General features: G+C 33.7%; 2 protein-coding genes across 2 annotated transcripts; both read left to right on the top strand.

The window, feature by feature from the left end:
• Positions 1-2,196: 2,196 nt before the first annotated feature.
• On the top strand, positions 2,197-7,761 carry LOC125057417 (cuticle protein 3-like). The gene is made up of 4 exons (XM_047661102.1): positions 2,197-2,331; positions 2,611-2,803; positions 4,916-5,143; positions 7,593-7,761. The coding sequence occupies exons 1-4, from the start codon at positions 2,323-2,325 to the stop codon at positions 7,691-7,693; spliced, it is 531 nt and encodes a 176-aa protein (XP_047517058.1). The 5' UTR covers positions 2,197-2,322; the 3' UTR covers positions 7,694-7,761.
• Positions 7,762-14,431: 6,670 nt separating this feature from the next.
• Positions 14,432-18,816, top strand: LOC125057386 (cuticle protein 3-like). Its single transcript, XM_047661052.1, has 4 exons — positions 14,432-14,518; positions 14,668-14,905; positions 16,286-16,513; positions 18,646-18,816. Exons 1-4 carry the CDS (start codon positions 14,510-14,512, stop codon positions 18,753-18,755), a joined length of 585 nt encoding a protein of 194 aa, XP_047517008.1. The 5' UTR covers positions 14,432-14,509; the 3' UTR covers positions 18,756-18,816.
• The last annotated feature ends 1,343 nt before the right edge of the window (positions 18,817-20,159 follow it).

The raw sequence follows: 20,159 nt of genomic DNA on the forward strand, positions 1-20,159 counted from the left end.
TGGGCCCACGGTTTGCGAGTTTCCCGACCTTAATTTAATTGATTATTAAAGAAATCCCATGCTTGGCTAAGAGCTTTTCAATATTGGCTTTTGTTTACATAAACTTTTGTAATACATACGCGTTTATTGAATCCATTATTTACTCGAAATGTTTAGGTGGGTTATTATAATATTTATTTAGTTTAATTAAGAGTAAATTTATATTTAAAAAATACATAACTTCAATCCGGTAAAAAAGTGTTTTTCTATGTATAAAAGTTATGTCAATAAAAGACTATACTATGAAATATAAATAATATAGGTTAGTTATTTATTTCAATGTATGTTATTTTATTATTTTGAATTTTAATTACATGTGAAATATTTTTAATTATATAAGAATATATTTCCAGAATTATTTTGTAATTCATCCTTTAATAATGAAGATTCATTTATATACTATAATATTTATTTATCTATTTCTTATTGAAATTTTAGTAAGAATTATTCTTATTTTTTTATTTACTAGGTACATACTTTTACACTCAAATCTTCGAGGACTTCCTTACTTACTGTTAATTTTGACTATTATTATCATTACATTATTTTTTTGTTTTTTTGCGTCTGAGGCGCAAACTAATGAAGAATGACCAGCGCTGTGGAACACGTCTGCTCCTCAGCATAATGCTGAGCCCGTTGCCAGTTACAACCACAACACACACACACATTACACCATTAAAAGTTAAAACATACCTTATTCCTTTTTTCCCGAGAATTTTTTGTTATTTTTCTTTTTTTGATTATTATTAATATTTTGTGTGTTTCTGTGTATGTGTTTCGTAGTAGTAAATTTTATGTTATATTATAAACTTATTAAATCCGTCATGGGAATGAAAAACTAATATAGTGTACACTTATTGGTTTGGCCACTTCTATATAGCTAAATTGCTTGAGGCAATTTTAGATTTTAAAAACTAAAGTGTTGCTAATAATGGATAACATAAATAGTATTAAAGTGTGGAAAATAATCTATGAAATGATTTCTTCCTGTTTTTCCTACGATTTGATTTTTTCAGATATCTATAACAATCTTCAGTGAGTTCTTGAGTTGCGAGATGTAGTTAAAAATGCTCATTTAGACCCTTACTTAATTACAGAATGTGTATCTACTTGTTAATTACGTAGTCTAATTCTCATGATTACACTACTCTTGTATTGCGTAGATCATTATAATGTAACAAATGATGCTCCGTAAAAATGAATTTTTAACCGAACTCATACATTGATTCGATTAGAACGGTTCGATTTTTTTTCGAATTGCTTGAACAAGTACATTGATACTTGTATTAATTCTAATCTAGTGTCTCTCATGCTCTTTTTTTATTTATAAATTGTCTTGGCACATTATATAAAATACACATTTTAACATTACGATCTAGCCTAACTTAAGACTAATAAGTAATTAAAAACAATTTATTAAAAGGATATTTAACATAAGAAAGTGTCAATAATTCTACATTTTAAAGTAAAAACACTTTGTTTTCGTGTAGTATTTTTATCAACTTACGACTGTTAAGCACTGTATTAAAATGCATAGTAATAAAGATAAAATAAATTTGTTTCACGTAAAATCATTTACATGATAATTTGTGATCGTCGCTTGTTCACAGGTCAAACAAACAAACTCAATCAACGCAGGATTTGATTAATCGTAGATTTATTAATTTAATCTTTATAATAAATAAAATTATTAGATATTTTCTCAAGACACGATACCGTGAAAACAATTTTTGCTAATAATGTTTTACACTAAAAAGAATATCACTTACAATTATGTAAATATCCTTTTAAAGTATAGATTACCAATCGCAAAGAAATCCAAAGGTTACGCGCAATTTCCATATTTCTCCAATAAAAGTCTAAATTAAACATTCATTCAGCCACCGATGCGTGTGCACATTACTATCACATTAACCTGCTTGTATACATCATAAAACTATGCAATTGTAGAAGTCGAATCATCAAAGCAAATTTCTCTTTAATCTCAAGAGTTTAAGATCGAAGGTTGTCTTCATAAGTTCAAATTTGGAACTGCTCACTATGCCACAGCTTAGCTTCACAAAGAATTGAAAACGCAATTTGTTGTATAGGATATTCTATTTTATATCATAGGTAATAAGAGTGGGTATTGTATCAATTGTGCCGTGGGAGTTTCTGAACTAGATTTTGGGTGGATACAATTTGAGGATCCTACGGATGACCTTGGCAGTGGATCAATCAGGTATATAAAGTTAACAAGGGTACAAGAAGCATCATTCGTGAAGATAATCCAATACAGACAACATGCAATTGGTAGGTCGAGAATTTTTATCACGATTATTGGTCAAGTGTTTTTAAGAGAAAGGGCGCTATTGTATTAATTTCATAATGATTTTCGTGATTGGTGATCATTTTCCGGGATTGACAAATTACCGGATGTAATCAAAAATGTTTTTTTTTTCATAAATTTTTGGTTAAATAAATTAATGATAAATTTACAAGGAAAGAAAACATTATTTTAACAACCTTTAAATCATTGCATCAAAAAAATACTGACTATTTAACTATGTACTTATATATTTCTAATTACAGTTAATCATCGCCTCCGTCATCGGACTGTGCGCATGCGGCGCTATTCAATACAACAACTACAACCTCCCACAGTACAACCGACAGTACTACCCGGAGAGGCCTACGGCATCACTCGAAGGACGCGCAGCCATCTTAAGATCAGTGTCAGATGCTAACGAAAATGGATACCACTTCGCTTACGATACTGAAAATGGTAATTAACTTTTGTAACATCACTTAACATTATTTAAGCTATTCGATATAGTTCAGTAGCATACAAATAACAGTCCATACAGAACTTTACGGCTTAGGATATTTATTTCTCATTAAGAACATTACAACATTCATTTACATGAAACTAGACTAATACTTATTAAAAAAAATGATCGCCTATAACTTGATGTGCAGAATAGATATATGTATATGTGTAGAATAAATATATAGTTGGTATGGAAAACTAGTGGGGTACACGTCCTTATAAATATGTCACGCATAATGGTTATTGAAACTTTATTTCTTGGTTTGAGTTTTCATACGATAATTTAAATAAGGGGCATTCAAGGGACAAAATATTGTCCCTTGTGAATGCAAGAACAGTTAGTAACAAGTCGCAGTAGCAGTATGTGCTTCCTACTGAGTCATTACTTGGAAATTGAAATGAGATTGATACACTACTGTGTTGAACGTGTTAAACGTTAAACGTTAGCTATTTAAAAGTTTTGCACATATTCATATAACCTAAATGTATTGAGTTTATTTTTTAAACCTAGAATATTCAATTTCAATCGATGTTTTTATCATTAAAAAGGTACGGTTACATCTGGAACGAAAGATGCTATCAAGATTACTAAATTTTTGAATAGAAAATAAAATTTAAGTATAATGTGTCGCAAAGACATCAGTGTCAATCGTAAAATTTTATGCGAAAATTCATAAATACTCGCAATCGTACATAATATATTATAACTATTGCACATATTCATAATTGAGTTGTCAATAAATATTAACCATTTTGATTTGATTGACATCAGATGACAGATTGACATAAGCACATAAGTTATTTAAATGTCTGACTGTCTAACCAAGCACAATCATTGATATACCAAAAACCCAAGATGCACACTCAACGTCAAAAAAACGTCCTCAAAAAATGAGCGCAACATTCTAAATTGTGCGCTCATTTCAAATAGTCTCGCGTCTACAAGTGGAGTCGATGTTATTTATTTGTGTTTTTTTTTATAAATAAATTTATGTACTCTTGAACTTTTTTGTGTGTAGTTTTTGACAAATATATTTACGCTATATAAAGTGTGGGTCAGGAGGTAGCCAATTTAACATTTTTTTTTAATTTAAAGAAAAAACTTTTTAACCGGATTAAAGTTGTGTATTATTATAAATTTACAACTATTTAACATCCAACACCTTTTGTCTTCAGTCACCGTGACCACTCACGCTGTAAAGCACCCGAAAAGTCGGATAAATTTAAAATTATGTTAAATAGTTGTAAATAAAAAAGTCATGTTCGACTCCACTCAATACCTTGTCCTACCGACCACGGTCGGTCGTAAAATTTTATTGCTTTAAGTATGTATACACTGCGTTGTAATAACAACTTTAAGCAATTCGCGTTAGGTTGATTTTGCAATAATATATGCTTGTAACATATACTGTTATGGACAGAAATAGTGTTTCGGGACACTTTCGAGCGTTGCTTTTATATGAGACTGTGCATCTTGGGTTTTTTGTATATCAATGAGCACAATACAATGAATTGGGAAATAAATTCTTTGTATTGCTCTAAGTTCGAATCCCAGTGAATCAATATACAAATGAAAGATTCTTGTCTTAAAAAATAGAGAGAGAAAGAATTATATGATCATTTACTATAGAAGCACTGTACCTCAAATATACTACGAGCTTTTTATATAGAAGTAAAGATTATATATAGTTAGCAATGTTAAAAATTAATAATATTAAAATTCGAAAATTAAAACAAATTTAAAAAGTTTGGTCCCTGTGACAGTGTACCTTTAACGCTGGCAGCATTTCCTCGGTGTATTGCGATACTTATAAGTTGAGCGACGAAAGCACCAGCTCTGAGGTCACCGGTCCTATCTATCAGGCGCCAACTTAAATCTTTAATTAGCGCTTGTGCTGTATGCCCAAGAGTCTCTACTCCAAAGAGAACAAAATCAAAGTTGGAGGAAAGACTCTTATATTTGAGCAATGATTATATATACATATACAGGTTGAGGTTCTAAAATGCTTTCGACAAAATAGTGTAAATAAAATTCTATAAATCTACACATTTTTGTACCAATTCCAGGCATCCAAGCTGAAGAGACCGGAGTAGAAAACAACGGAATCCAGGCCCAAGGTGGTTACTCCTACACCGGTGACGACGGCCAAGTCTACAGCATCAGATATACCGCCGATGAAAACGGATTCCAGGCTCAGGGAGCTCATATCCCAACCGCCCCACCAATTCCCGAAGCCATCGCTAAGGCTTTACAGGAGAACGCCAGGGATGAAGCCAGCGGCATCTTTGATGACGGTCAGTATACTTTCTTCATACAAGATTTTATTTATTTACTAGCTGACCGGGCAAACGTCGTTTTGCCATATCATTTATAATAAAAAAATAGGGGTTGATCGTAGAGGGGTAAAAATTAGGGGTTGTATGTATTTTTTAATGCTGTATCATAAAAAAATAAAGAATATTTTTTTAATCTAAAATTAAAAAAATAATTAGGGGTGGACTACCCTTAACATTTACGGGGATGAAAAATAGATATTGTCCGATTCTCAGACATACCCAATATGCACACAAAATTTCATGAGAATCGGTCGAGCCGTTTCGGAGGAGTTTAACTACAAACACCGCGACACGAGAATTTTATATTAGACATCATTAATCTATCTTAAACTATTGCGATAGAAATTTGTTTCATGCTAGGTTTACTCGTCCGTTTGACGTTTTCAAACTTTCTATTTGCCTTACGAAATTTATGAAATCATCATTGTAACTTACTAAACGTTAAAATATAGGCACAGAAATGTTATTATTTAATTTATAAAAGCAATTCGTCCGTTTAATTACCCGTAAATATTTTAACTAGATTCTCGTATGTGGAAATCTTGATCAGCAATTGCGTCAAAAATCTACTAAATATTAATATTTATTGTATGGGCGTAAGGACCTTGGAGTTACGGAATAGACAGTTTTATTTATGGTTTTCGATGATACGAGAGAATTATGATCCTACGAAATCTTTAAACTAAATTTATTTACTTATAAAAACATTCCTGACCTTCCTACCTTAGGCGACTAAATTGACAAGAGTGCATAATCAGTGAATAAAATTTACAGACACAACAAAAAAAAAAACAAACATACGAAATTAATTCGGAAAAACAAAATTACATAATAAAAAATACAAGAAATTAACTAACTAGATACTATAGGCGCTAACAGATAATAGAACTTTTGACAGTTCAAACTAAATCGATACAGTTTAATAGTGAAGAGTAATTTTGCAAATTTATAATAAATGTAGGATTTGTCCATAAATTTATTAAATATTATTAAATTAGATGATAATGATATATGGTAACACTAGGGTTGAGTCTTTTAAAATTAAAGATGATAAATTTTAAAATTATTTATTTGACGAATAAACTGTTTAATATTATATACATAAATATTTAATACCCATAAAAATTGTAAAATTTCTACTTTGCAAAATTGCGTAAAAAATTTAGCCTAACACCTCCATATGTTAGTTATAACTTAAGGAAAATATCACAAATAAATTCTTATTTTTCTACAACTAACGTGCCAGCCAGTGGCGTAACAATAGGCTGGCAGGGCTGGCAAAATGCCACGGGCCCCCGACCCAAGAGGGCCCCTGCCCAAGAGATATTATGTTCTATGGATGAATGTGAAGTCTCCAATACGCATTGGGCCAGCCGCGCCGGGTGACTACAGACCATTCTCTCTCGCTCTCGCCTAAGAGAGGAGGCCTATGGCCATTAGTGGGACATATACAACGTGTAATTGAGTACGCTAAAAAACACGAAGTTTATTAATATTAAACTGAGTACAACGTGACGATTTTTACTGATACGGCGTAACTATACCCAGATGGTATAGTTACGCCGGTGTCAGCCCTGGCTATAAAGCCTAAGGCATTACTGCATTAGTGAAGGTTATAAAATTGATAGATGTTCATAATTAATGGCCTACACCTGATATTTAAATCTCATTAAAGTAGTTTGAACTATGTGGTAATTTACGTTGAACTGCGTAACGGCGGTATAATTGTATTAAAAAAAAATAAGCTTCTTGAGTTTAGCGCACAAACAGATCGTCGATATATATCATGTGATCATAAATTACATAAAATATATGAATCATAAAACTTTTAGCGTTATTTCTGCATAATATGTATTTTCAGTCAAATAAAAATTTAGTAAAATTTCAACGCTTCAATCACTATTTCCCAACAAATCTTAACTATAGATAATAATTGCTTCCGGATTACTCCTAGTAGTCAACGTCGCTAATATTCAAGGCTTGTATGTACGGTTTTTGAGAATTTAAATATTAAATACTTGTAAATGCAATACTTGAGGGAAAGCAGGCGGCTTTGCGCACCACTTACCAAGAAAATTATCGAATCGTCGATCTACTTGCTCCTTTTGACCTGGCCCTGTGTCTGCTGGTTCTCTCTGCATCTTCTATCGCATATATCATGGGAAGTGTGCCGAAGAACTCTCTGTACACTATATAATACCTGCAGCTTTCATTATCGAAGCCTGAATGCAAAATTTTACGCGTTCCACCAAGACGTTTTGTTGCTCGACCTTACCTTACCTATTTCTAAACCGTTACGACTCAGAGGCCTTTAAGAGAACATCGTATACCACCTTAAAGACACCCTCCATCCATCCATCTTGTCTAATAAAAAATACATTTCTAATAAAAGATTTACTGTTTACAGGTAGCTACCATTCCGGCAAATACGATTCAGGAGTTTTTGCTGCCCGGACATACAAACCACAACAATATGTCGCCCCTGCCTACAAACCTTACCGCTTCTGAGACCACAGTGCCATCTATAGTTTTCTACGTTAATTATATAATAAAGTGATATTTTTGGAATATTTAAATGTTGTATTATTATCAAGCTTTCAATCACTTTGCAGTTGTTACAAACAGCAAATATAAATCGAGTAAATAAAAGCCTTCCTAAAATTTCCGAACCAATTTGACTTAGGCTCGTTTAAGAAAGAACGTACCAATATTTAAAAGGCACTTGCCTTCGGGCAATAAGATCACTTACAAACGGGTGAGTAATCCTGCGCATTTGCCGTATGTAATATAAAAAAGTGCGAACATGTCAGAAATGTACGTCTTTGGTAAACTAATTTTTAAGTCTTCGTCATATTTATACAAGTCTAAAACTTTAGATTTCCGAGACTTAGTGGGAGGGAAAAGGGAATATATGTTAGGAATTTAATGAATTTAATTTAATTTAATTTTAATTAATTTAAACACGTGGCATTTTAATTTACAATTCGTCATTTGAGATTTCAATAAATTATTTTGCATAAAATATAAAATACTATTATTTCATAAATTCAAAAATAGAATATTATTTCATAAATTTAAAAATAGAATTTCTATAAGGTAATTCGCCCTTCGCACTCTCTCTCAATCGGTCTCAATCGCTCCCTACCTTTTACCTACGACAAAAACCCTGCACATCTTCAGATATTACGGTTTGGATGTTATGAAGCTATTTCTATTATTAACCTATTAATAAATACAGTGAAAAAATAATGGATAGGACCTTCAATGTGTTTTAGTATTGTATTAATACTTAAAGCATATGACAACCTTAATTAATGCCTCATTTCGACTTCAATATGTTCCCAATATGTGGAAAGTTGCAGAAGTTATAATGATTCCCAAGCCAGGAAAACCACCACACGAAGTAACGTCTTACAGACCAATCTCACTGTTACCTGTTATAGCGAAACTATTTGAGAAACTATTTCTCAAACGTCTTAACCCTATTATTGCCAAAAAGCAGCTCATACCGGATTACCAATTTGGTTTCAGAGAAAAACATTCTACCATAGAGCAGGTTCATAGAATTACAAATAATATAGAAAAAGCACTAGAAGAACAAAAAGTCTGCTCCACGGTCTTTCTGGATGTAGCTCAGGCATTTGACAAAGTGTGGCACCGAGGACTTGTTTATAAATTAAAGAAACTACTGCCTCGTCAATTTTCAAATATCCTTGAGTCATACTTAACACAAAGAATGTTTAGGGTACGACAAGAAGATGATTATTCAGAACTGAAAGAAATAAAAGCTGGGGTGCCGCAAGGGAGTGTATTAGGTCCGGTCCTGTATCTTTTATACACATGCGATATTCTTGAATTAGAAGATAACGTAATCGCTACATTTGCCGATGATACTGCTATCATGTCTACGGCAGATACTGAAAAGGAAGCGGTAGTAAAACTACAAAAAGCCATAAATACTGTTGGCTTGTGGACCAAAAAATGGCGGATACGATTAAATCAGTCTAAATCAGTTCACATAAACTTTACCAACAAAACATCAAATTACCAGCCAGTATATATTGATAACGTCAAAGTGCGGTTCCAAAATTCAGCTAAGTACCTAGGTATGACGCTGGATACGAAACTCCGATGGAAGGTCCATGTTAAAAAGAAGCGTGAAGAGTTGGATCTCCGTTACACTAAATTGTACTGGTTGCTCGGAAGGCATTCCGCGCTATCAGTTCAAAATAAATTATTGATTTACAAACAAGTCCTGACACCTGTATGGACTTATGGTTGCCAGCTGTGGGGCTGTACCAGTAATAGTAACATCCAAGTAATCCAACGATCTCAAAACAAAGTGCTCAGGGGAATAGTCAATGCTCCCTGGTATATTCGCAATAACGACCTCCATCGGGACCTTAATGTAGAGGACGTCGCCACAGTAATAAAAAAGACTGCCGGAGCCCACGAACATAGGCTCCACCATCACGTGAATGTCGAGGCTATTCAACTCCTTGACACCACGGGCCTAGTGAGAAGATTGAAAAGGACAAAACCGTTTGACCTAGTGAATTAGTGTTAGTGCACGTTAGTATTAAGTGCTAAACAGTGATTGAAAAAAAATTGAACACAAGAACAAAGTATCTTCCCTTTAATAGAGACTGTAAGTAGTGTTATTGGACACTTTCTTATGTTAGATATCCTTTGTAATAAATTAGGTTAGACTTAAATTACTTATTAGTCTTAAGTTAGGCTAGATTGTAATGTTCCATGATGTCTTAGTAAAGACACATGTATATTAAAAAAAAAAAAAACTTAAAGCAGAGCAAAGAAAATATTTGCATTACTCGACGTTTCGAGTGCTTTTAAGCACTAAGAGAAAAAAACGAGAAAAAAAGGGAAAAAATAACATAAAGTGTTTCTCCTTATCGCTGGTATAAGCAAAAAATGGACCGTGTGTTGTACTTTTATGTAACGGTTTATATGTTTTAAATAAAATATTTTTATTTCTGTATTTAGGATAAAACAAGCCAATATATTTTGACGACAGCTGGTGTTTAAACGAACATTGTAGCTACTCCTAGTCAAAAGTTAACCTATTGCAAATACACAAAATACCCTCAAAATGGCGGCGCTTCCCGGCCACCGCGCGAGATCCGTCACTGTTCTTGCTTATCGTAATTAATTATTTGATTCTGTGGTATAATTTTGTTAAAAGTTAAATACGTGTTCACGTCAAAATATTTTATCGGATTCTTAATTGAAATTTGAATAACATTTCCGTCTTTTGAAAATTAGGTTGTTATTTTGTACAATTGAATAATTAAGCAGACATCACGGTTTTGTTTCGTTAAGATAATGAGATGTACAAAATTGCTGTGTCTTGTTCCAGAATGCATTGTTTCTTTCATGTGTAAAATTTGTACAGAGTAATGTTTTATAGAGATTTTTGTAATACAATTGAATGATCACTTAGAGCTGGAAAGTTCCATGTCACAATTTCATAGAATTCAGCAGATTACCCGTAAACAAATAAATATTTAATTTATTATATTAGGATTATTTTGCACGGGGTTTTAATATGGATTAAGTATGTCTCTGATAGTCGACAGCAACATAATTATTATATATATAATTTTGGGAATTTGTAATTATTTTTGACATAATATTGGCTTGATTTGTTAGGATAGTGTGTATGTTTTTTATACACAAATAAGTTACACAAAACTGTACAATGTTTAAGTATCTATTTCTTATTTAATTACCTTAAAATATGTTTTTTTTTTAGTTCTCTTAAATAATTTTTATGAATAAAATTCTGGTTTACAAAGATTATGTTCGTGGATAAAATGTTTGTTCATATTAGCTACTAATTTTTACTGCTATTATTGAAAATGGATAGGAACGAATGTCTCTGTTTGAGACTGGTCTATGTAATCCATTGTATCGTAAATTATAGCATTAAGACACTGCACTAATATTTGTAAGACAATAAAATTGTTTCATAATGTCAATAATAGCTAGAATATCTCACAAGGAATTACTATTTTTTTATATTTATTTTACTAGCGGACCTGACAGATGTCACTAGGCCAACACTGCTCTAATTAATTAGTAATATTTACTTAAAAATTACAACACATACAACGACCACTCTTTAAGCCTAGACTTACTCAAACTCAAACTCAAAATATCTTTATTCAAGTGGGTAACCAAGTACACTTTTGAATCGTCAAGTTAAATTAATCTTAAATTTACATTTACTACCAGTTCGCAAATCAAGGGCGTAGAGCGGGTAAGAAGAACTGGCAAGAAACTTTCCGCCACTCTTTTTAATCGCCAAGTATTGTCATACAAATTGTTTGAACTGGAGCAATTCAATCATTGCTCCGGATTAGGATCATTTAAGTAGTCCTCAAATTTATAAAAAGCTTTGTTGATTAATCTTCGTTTAACGAGGGCTTTGAATTTATTTAGTGATAATTCTCTAATTTCGCTTGGGAGTTTGTTGTAAAAACGAATACAATTTCCATATAAGGAGTGGTTTATCTTTTGGAGCCTGGTTGGTCGTACACTCAAATTAGTTCTATTTCGCGTATTATACTGGTGAAAGTCACCATTTGTTTTAAAATCGTTTATATTTTTTTGGAGACTTGTTTAAGCTATCGCGGAATATGCTTAAAAGGAGTATTAAGAATATCCATAGCGCTTAATAACCTGCATCATGAGCATACCCCCCCAAACACCTCACGTAGATACCCAGCACCACCACTTTCACACCAAGAACTGGGAATTAGAGATCACTTAGTAAAATTTTTTGAATATTTTTTATTGATATAACTTATATTACATATTATATATTCTATATTTGGCTTTCTCTTAAATATAATGTTTTTTTGTTATTAGCTGGAGGATTACGAAATTAATAAAATAAAAAATAAATGTAGGCTTAAGATTGTTTAAAAATATTTTTTCGTTAACCGGACGTAAAAGTAGTTTAAATAACATTAATTCCTCAAAGTTGTATTAACGAAAATGAAATTGCAATATTTAATTATACCACATCATTAAGGCGTGTACACACCGTACGAAAATAATTCTGCCAGCACACTTTGGCAAGATTTTGGGAAAATCCATAACCCTTCATCTTGACCAATTTGGTATTGAGGTGTCAAATAATTCTGACAATCCCCAACCATTCCTCCCACTGGCTTTAGGTTGCAGTGCAGTCGAGTCGTATATTAGCGGATCAGGATATGACGTCATAGCAGTGATTATAGCTGCTAATTGTAGGTTTCGCTACAATGCCATAGACAATCATAGATATTTTAGATATCGTAATCGGTAATATACAAAAGCGGGAGCAGTGTTGGCCTAGTCGCTTCAGTGTGCGACTCTCATTCCTAAGGTCATAGGTTCGATCCCCGGCTGTGCACCAAAAGACTTTCTTTGTGCGCATTTAATATTCGCTGGAACCGTGAAGGAAAACATCGCTGTCGTTGCCTTAGACCCAAAAAGTCGACGCCGTGTGTCAGGCATAGGAGACTGATCACCTACTTGCCGATTAGATTGACAAATGATCATGAAACAGATAGAGATATCTGAGGGCCTGACCTAAAAATGTTGTAGCGCCACTGATTTATTTAATTTTAAAATATTTTTTTTTACTTTTTATGACATTTCGATGTAACTATTTTAGTAAAGCGACTTTATGACGATGTAAAATAGCAATATTTCAACCTATTCAAGTTTTAATTTTTTTTTTAAATTTCAAAATCCAACATTTATATAGATTAAGATCTTAATCGATAGTAAATAGAATATTATTCGCCAGCGTATATGCGCCCTTATGTCTGAGTGCTAATAATGAGAGGAGTTCGGCGTTTGATCTCATTTATGTATGAATTTTAGCCGCGTTATGAAAGTGTGAGTAAGCGCTACAGACCTAAACATGATAGATACGCTCTTTTGTTTTATTTTTTATTATTTCAAATGAGAACATTCCTTTTTCAAACTTTCTGTAGGTGTCTGATGTTTTTATTGGTAATTAATAAATACAAAATAAAGGGAAATTTTTAAAAATAAACCTCTGCACTAAAAACGCTCTATACCTACGTTAAATGAAGATTAAAACCTAATTAAAATATATTTAACAATATTTATAAGAATAATAATTATAAAAAAATAATATTTTTAATATTTTTAATTATTTATATTATTACTTTGTATATTAAGAAATTTTTTAGTTATTATTTTTTTGTTATAAATGTAATTAAGTTAAATAATATTCATGTAAACTTGTGATATACAATTGAATACATATTTGGATGTTAAATTGTGGCTTTTTTTTCCATTAAAGGATGCTGTACATCCAGTCTACAATTAGCGTAACTCTGTACCAAGTCCGCTCCACTTGTTCAATGGTCGGGTGCATCTCGTTATCTCATATTACCTAACCGCTCTCGGACTAAAGTACGAACACTTCGAACATAAGACTATAAAATTATATCTGTTTCAACTAACTCCTAATAGTATAAGACAAATATAATCATATAATCGCCGTAGTATACATGTAATTCATCTAATATGTATATAAAATTCTCGTGTCGCGGTGTTTGTAGTTAATCTCCTCCGAAACGGCTTGACCGATTCTCATGAAATTTTGTGTGCATATTGGGTATGTCTGAGAATCGGACAACATCTATTTTTCATCACCCTAAATGTTAAGGGAAGTCCACCCCTAATTTTTTTTTAATCTTTAAATAAATGTTATTTTTTTTATTTTTTTATGATACAACATTAAAATACAAATACAAACCCTAATTTTCACCCCTGTACGATCAACCCCAAATTTTTATTATAAATGATATACATGGCAAAACGACGTTTGCCGGATCAGCTCGTAATTTAATATAAATCTTTGTTCATACGGCGATTGAGCAGTATTGGCCTAGTTCTCTCACCCGTAAGGTTGTATGTAGAATCCCCGGCTGAATTTTTCGGTGAAGAAAATATCATGAGAAAACTGTCATTCCTTAGATAAGAGTTGACGGCGTGTGTCAGGCACACACTTGTCTAGTAGGAAATTATCACGAAATATATTATACAGAAATCTAAGGCCAGACTTTTAAGTTCATACCGCACTGGTATAAGGAATGAAAATCATAATGAAAATAACAAATAAATTTAGCATTGTGTACGAAATTAAAAAGTCTACAATCACTGTGGTTGTTGAATCAACAAAACTCGTGCGACTTCATAACAGTGGCTATATAAAATAAGTTCGGCTCAAAATTAAGTAAGATATTTTTTTGCCTTCAACTAATCAAGTACTCAACAATGAAATTGGTTAGTTAAAAATGTTTTTCCAAAGAAATAATTGTTAATATTTTTAACCTAATAATAATTATTAAAAATGAATAAATAGGAAATAAAAAAAAATAAAAAAAAATTGTCTCTGTGTGTGCTATTAAATTTCTGTAAAATATTTTTTCCAGTTCACATCAATTACAGCCATCATTGCTGCGACAGCGGCAACCCAAGTCTACCAACCGGAGCAATACAGCAGCGATGCCTACCAATCACAGCCCGCGTTGGAGCACGGCGTCTACACTGACCAATCACAGCTGAACCACATATACCAGAGGCCAGCTGGAGAGAAAATAGCGAGGATTATCAACTATCACTCGGAAAATAACGGCCATAATTATCATTATGCGTATGAAACTGAAAATGGTAAGCTTCTTATTAATTTTTTTTTTATGTAATAGGAGGCGAGGCTCACCTGATGTTAAGTGATACCGCCGCCCATGGACACTCACAATGCCAGAAGGCTCGCAAGTGCGTTGCCGGCCTTTCAAGAATTGGTACGCTCTTTTCTTGAAGGACCCTAAGTCGAATTGGTTCGGAAATACTTCTGTGGGCAGCTGCCTACTGCCTGCAACTGCCTTAGAAAACGCTCTGTTGTGGAACGACGGACGTCGAGGTGATACGGATGGTATTTTGTATTTTGCCTTGACGTCCGATGATGAAACTCAGCTGCAGGTATTAGACCGAACAACTCCTCTGAACACTCTCCATGGTAAATGCGGTAGAAGATGCAGAGAGATTTACGATAATATTCTACTTTTCAATATATGCTATCTATCAACTGTGCTATCGAAGTTATTACCCCGACATACACTAACGGATCCGGACGATCCAATTACCGCCAAAAACAGATTAGGGTAAAAAACCGCCCGGAAGGCGAGTACCTTTACTTCGTACTTCGCTCAGTGAGCTTCCGTCCTGCCCTTCAGGAGATTGACCACCCCGCGACGGCGCAAGCCGAGGTTCGAGTCTCACAGGAGACGCCCTTGCGCAAGTCGTGGGAAAAACGCCCATTCAGGCCGAGCTACGCTCGCCAAAACAGCCCGAGCTGAGCTGTAAAGGCCCTTAAGATTCCTTTAAAAAAAAAAACTAAATTATTAGCCGCTAAGGATATACAACTGATCGACCTTAGTTTGAGTATCCCGCGGAGTCCCAAGCCAAGGTCCGAGTCTCGCAGCAGACGCCCTTTCGCTAATCGCGGGTTAAACCCATTCCGGCCGAGCTACGCTCTCCAAAACAGCCCGAGCTAAGCTGTCAAAGCCCTTCAGGCCAACAGCGAGATGCCTTAAAATGTTATTCTAAGTTTGTAGATAAAGCGACACTACAAATAAAAAAACTAAAATGTTGACTATAGCTAACTTCAGGGTGTCGGGATTTTGTTATGGTGTAAGCGAGCATCGTTAAAATGTACTCTCATCATTTTTTCCTAACGCGCCAAAAGAAGTATAACTTCAAAAAGGTGCCATTTACTGACACATTGTAAAGCTTGAAACTCGAAAATGCTTTAATTTTTTATTATTAATAAGTAATATGTAACAAAATTTCTTTCTTCTTTTTTTTTCTTTTCTCACAGTGGTTGCCTGGAAGATATCGCTCGAAAGCAATAAGGCCGCCAGTTGCCTTTCCTTTACTTGTAATTTTGTTAAATTTTTATATCATTAAGCAACAAAGTGTAAATAAATAAATAAAATATTCGAAATAGCAGTGACTCCGTGAACTAGAATTAATTAAACTAATGAATTCCAGGTATTAAAGCTCAAGAGGTCGGCCAAGTTACAAAAGGAACACAGGCGGAAGGCGCGTTCTCCTACACTGGAGATGATGGACTGACATACACGGTGACGTACACCGCTGATGAAAATGGGTTCAGACCGCAGGGAGCCCATCTGCCTACTCCACCACCCATTCCCGAAGCTATCCTGAAGTCTTTGGAACAGAATGCTAAGGACGAAGCTAATGGCATTACTGATGATGGTACAGTATCACGTTTGTTACTTGACTACAGCCTTGCGATTCTGTAACTCACTTTTCGAACTCTCACAGCGGTTTTCACAGCGGCGGTCGCGCTCAAATCAGTCGTGAAGCAGTCATTTTACGATTTGGCATTCTGATAAGGAGGGAGCTTGTAGTTTATTGTTCGAAAAGTGAGTTACAGAATCACAAGGCAGCTGAAACTATTCAAACGGTCCAGTGAAACAGACAATTTTTTTCATCAAAAATTAAACGCCTGTTACAAAATTAGGCCTTATTTTTCAAATAAAAACTTGCTCTGTATAAAAATTAAGCTGTTTATATGTTTCTTCAAAAACATAACTCTTAAAGTCTTTCTTTCTATGTGCGCATTTAACATTTGCCCGAACGGTGACGGAAAACATCGTGAGGAACAACATGTCTTACACCCAAAAAGTCGACGGCGTGTGTCAGACGGCTGATCACCTACTTGCCTATAAGATTTAAAAATGATCATGAAACAGATTCAGATATCTGAGGCCAAAACCTAAAGAGGTTGTAGCGCTACTTATTTTATGGCAAGCTTATCGCATTATTTTAAGTTATTTAAAAATCGTATTTTATATTCCTTATATGATAAACTAGCGGCCCGTCCCGGCCTCGCACGGGTGGACATTTATTTTTAAAACAATTTCATAAACGTACAGTAATTGCGGACATACCTGAATAATAATGTATTTAGCAATAGTGTACGGCTCCCTTTGTGTACGGGACTTGATGAAAACAAAATTACAACAGAATAAATTATATCAACGGGTAATTTTTAAAAACATTTCACTGTGGCTTAGAATATACATCCTTATTTTTTGCTTGCATTTAAAGTAGCCTATACTAATCAATGATTAATATAGGATATATATAGAAATAAAAGTATACGCTCAGAAGTACAAGACTAGGCTGGAAAATCATCCTAACCACCTAGCGGTTCAACTCACCCTATCGGAGTATATAAACCGTCTCAAAGGACGAAGAACCCTGGAGCTCAGCAGCATTGACTGAGTTAATATTATTATAGTAGATATTCTTATGATCCCGCAAATCATCCTACAACTCATCTGCTCATAGTCAGAAGACTGATTGCACGATCAACTTATGCAATTATAATTATTCATTTATTTTTATTTATGCAGTATTTTTTTTTCTTTGATATTTATTCAATGTACCACTCTATAACACGCCTAAATAGTCTGTCTCACTCTAACGCGTATGCACGCTTACGCTACGTCACCGATCTCGTCAGAGTGTTGTGAATACGCAGTATGCGTTCTGTCCCATTCTAACGCGTATTGCCCGCACGTATATTACGTCATCGTGTGTTAGGTTTTTATCGTTACGGAATTTCTTGATTTGGTCGCCGCGCTCAAAGCCCGCGATAAAAGCTATGCAATAGTTTAAAAAATATATATATTAATCAGTGGTAATGTAGCATTCAAATGTTGAAAGAATTATTAAAATCGGTACTTTTGAGCCAATTCGTTACAATATACTTTCATACAAATCTTTCCTCTTCATAATATTAGTATAGATGAATTTTTTGGCGTATAGTATCATAATTGATTTAAACCCTGTTAATTCCATGCTAGGAATATATTAGAATATTCCTCCATACTTTTCATAAGCAGTGTTGGCCTAGTGACTTCAGCGTCCTAAAAATCTCAAAACTTTAAATGGTTTTGCTGTATGAACATAATTTAGATGTAACACAATTTGTTTCACATAACGAATTCCGAATAATCGTTATACATATCCTTGAGAACTGCAGTTAAAATAAACGTTTCGTTAAATTGTTTTACAGTTTAATTCGTACGAAATGTAAATTTTGAGTAATTTCTTTTATTACATAGTTTAAGCATTGCGTAAAGTTTTACGAATTTTGACTACGACAACTATTTCGTGACTGTATCAATGAAAACATTTTAACACCACATTTATGTTGTATTTGGCTAGGAATTCCTTTTTTTAAGAATCTTTTTTTAGAAAAAAATTCAAAATCGTTAGTAAAATGTTTATTCAGTCAAAAAGGAATTACTAGCAACATCTTTTATGGAATGTTTTTATATAAAAGATTGGCGTAAACTTAAAATGTTTTTTTCTAGGTCATTACCGTGAAGAGCATTCAAACAACCTAGGACACGGCAACCAGGGCTATTACGACGGTTACCAACAAGAGTATGCGCAAGCGCAGATAAACGAAGGCTACCATTGATAAGTTATTGTTATTTATTGTTATCTTGTTGATTTTGTATTAAATGTTATTTTAAATTAAATTCTGTTTCAATTACTCACAATTTTTAATTAACGTGTTTATGATAAATTAATGTTATGAAGAACGATCCCGTTTATTTCCGAAGTGGCCTTAAAATGTCAAAGGATGGCAACGCACTCACGATCCCTCCGTAATTAAGAGCCTCCCTGTTCTAAATAAAAAAAGTTTTTGGAACGAAGTTCCTTATCGCGCGTTGTGAAAGGGGGCTAGACGGAAAAAAATCTTACGAAAAGTTGTCACGACACTTTTTTGCTATTTGCTATTGTAAAACACCGGTTCTCGTCCGCTCACCGAAGTTAAGCAACGTCGGGCGAGGTCAGTACTTGGATGGGTGAGAACACCTCGTGATGTTGGCTTTTTTTTTCGTCGTAAGATTGGTGTCGAGAAAATCTATCATACTGTTATGATACCAATTAACATATAAATTAATCGAAAGGAATTTCGTTCCATCCGGGTGTCCCTTGACACCTCTAAAGTATTTTTTTAATTTTTGTTTTTTTTTAAATTTGAGTATTTTATTATTGTTCTTAGTACTTTTTTAAATATTCTAGCTCCAAATTAAGCCTATCCAAATGTCTTAGAAAGGATGTAAACATTTAAGGCTAACAAAGACATTGATTACGAATCCATCATCCCACTTATTGTAATAGATATGCATACACATTCCTAAGCGTCTTCAATCTGATTTATCCACTTAGAGCGTTGATTTTTTTTTTTGTCAAAATTTAATTCGCTATTTCGTTCGCCTTACCGATTTAGCGATGATCCTGAGTTAGAGCAAACAATATAAACAAGACAATAGGGTTCTTACGGTGTAACCGAAAGATCATTAATTTGATAGATTGATGATGATATTATCAATGTAGCTTATCCGTATCTCATGGGTTAGGATGTTTAAGGAATATCTGCCGTTAGCCTATGTTATATTAATAATTATTAATTCCTTGAAAAACTCATCCATCTTAGAAGATACACTTAAAATTTTATACAAAAATAATATATATTTTTTCAAGGACCTCTTATAGAGTATAGGCCTCCAAGTGGCTGCATCTCTCTCTATCTTAAGCATTTTTTTCTGAATCTTCCACCAACTTCTTTAAGCTTATCAGCCCACCGTGCAAGAGGGCGACCTCTCTTTCGTTTCTCTGGCTGCCCTTTAACCCTTGCTACCCTGTTTGTACTTCTACTATTGTTCATGCCAGCGGCGGCCCCATGTAAGTTTTTTTAATGGGATAGTGCATCAATAATTTCTGTTTTCTTTCTTATTTCTTAGTTAGCCTACGTACTAAATAGTTGTTGAATGTTTGGTCTCCCTCTTCGAACAACAAATATCTTCTTTAACTA

The sequence above is a fragment of the Pieris napi genome, chromosome 16, assembly GCF_905475465.1.
Source record: "Pieris napi chromosome 16, ilPieNapi1.2, whole genome shotgun sequence".
In the NCBI taxonomy this organism is placed as follows: Eukaryota; Metazoa; Arthropoda; class Insecta; order Lepidoptera; family Pieridae; genus Pieris; species Pieris napi.

Excerpts from the sequence above, each read along its gene's own strand:
- LOC125057386 (XM_047661052.1), top strand. Across the intron at positions 14,906-16,285 it reads TGCGTATGAAACTGAAAATG|GTATTAAAGCTCAAGAGGTC; the intron begins GTAAGCTTCTTA and ends AATGAATTCCAG. Across the intron at positions 16,514-18,645 it reads TAATGGCATTACTGATGATG|GTCATTACCGTGAAGAGCAT; the intron begins GTACAGTATCAC and ends GTTTTTTTCTAG.
- LOC125057417 (XM_047661102.1), top strand. Across the intron at positions 2,804-4,915 it reads CGCTTACGATACTGAAAATG|GCATCCAAGCTGAAGAGACC; the intron begins GTAATTAACTTT and ends TACCAATTCCAG. Across the intron at positions 5,144-7,592 it reads CAGCGGCATCTTTGATGACG|GTAGCTACCATTCCGGCAAA; the intron begins GTCAGTATACTT and ends TACTGTTTACAG.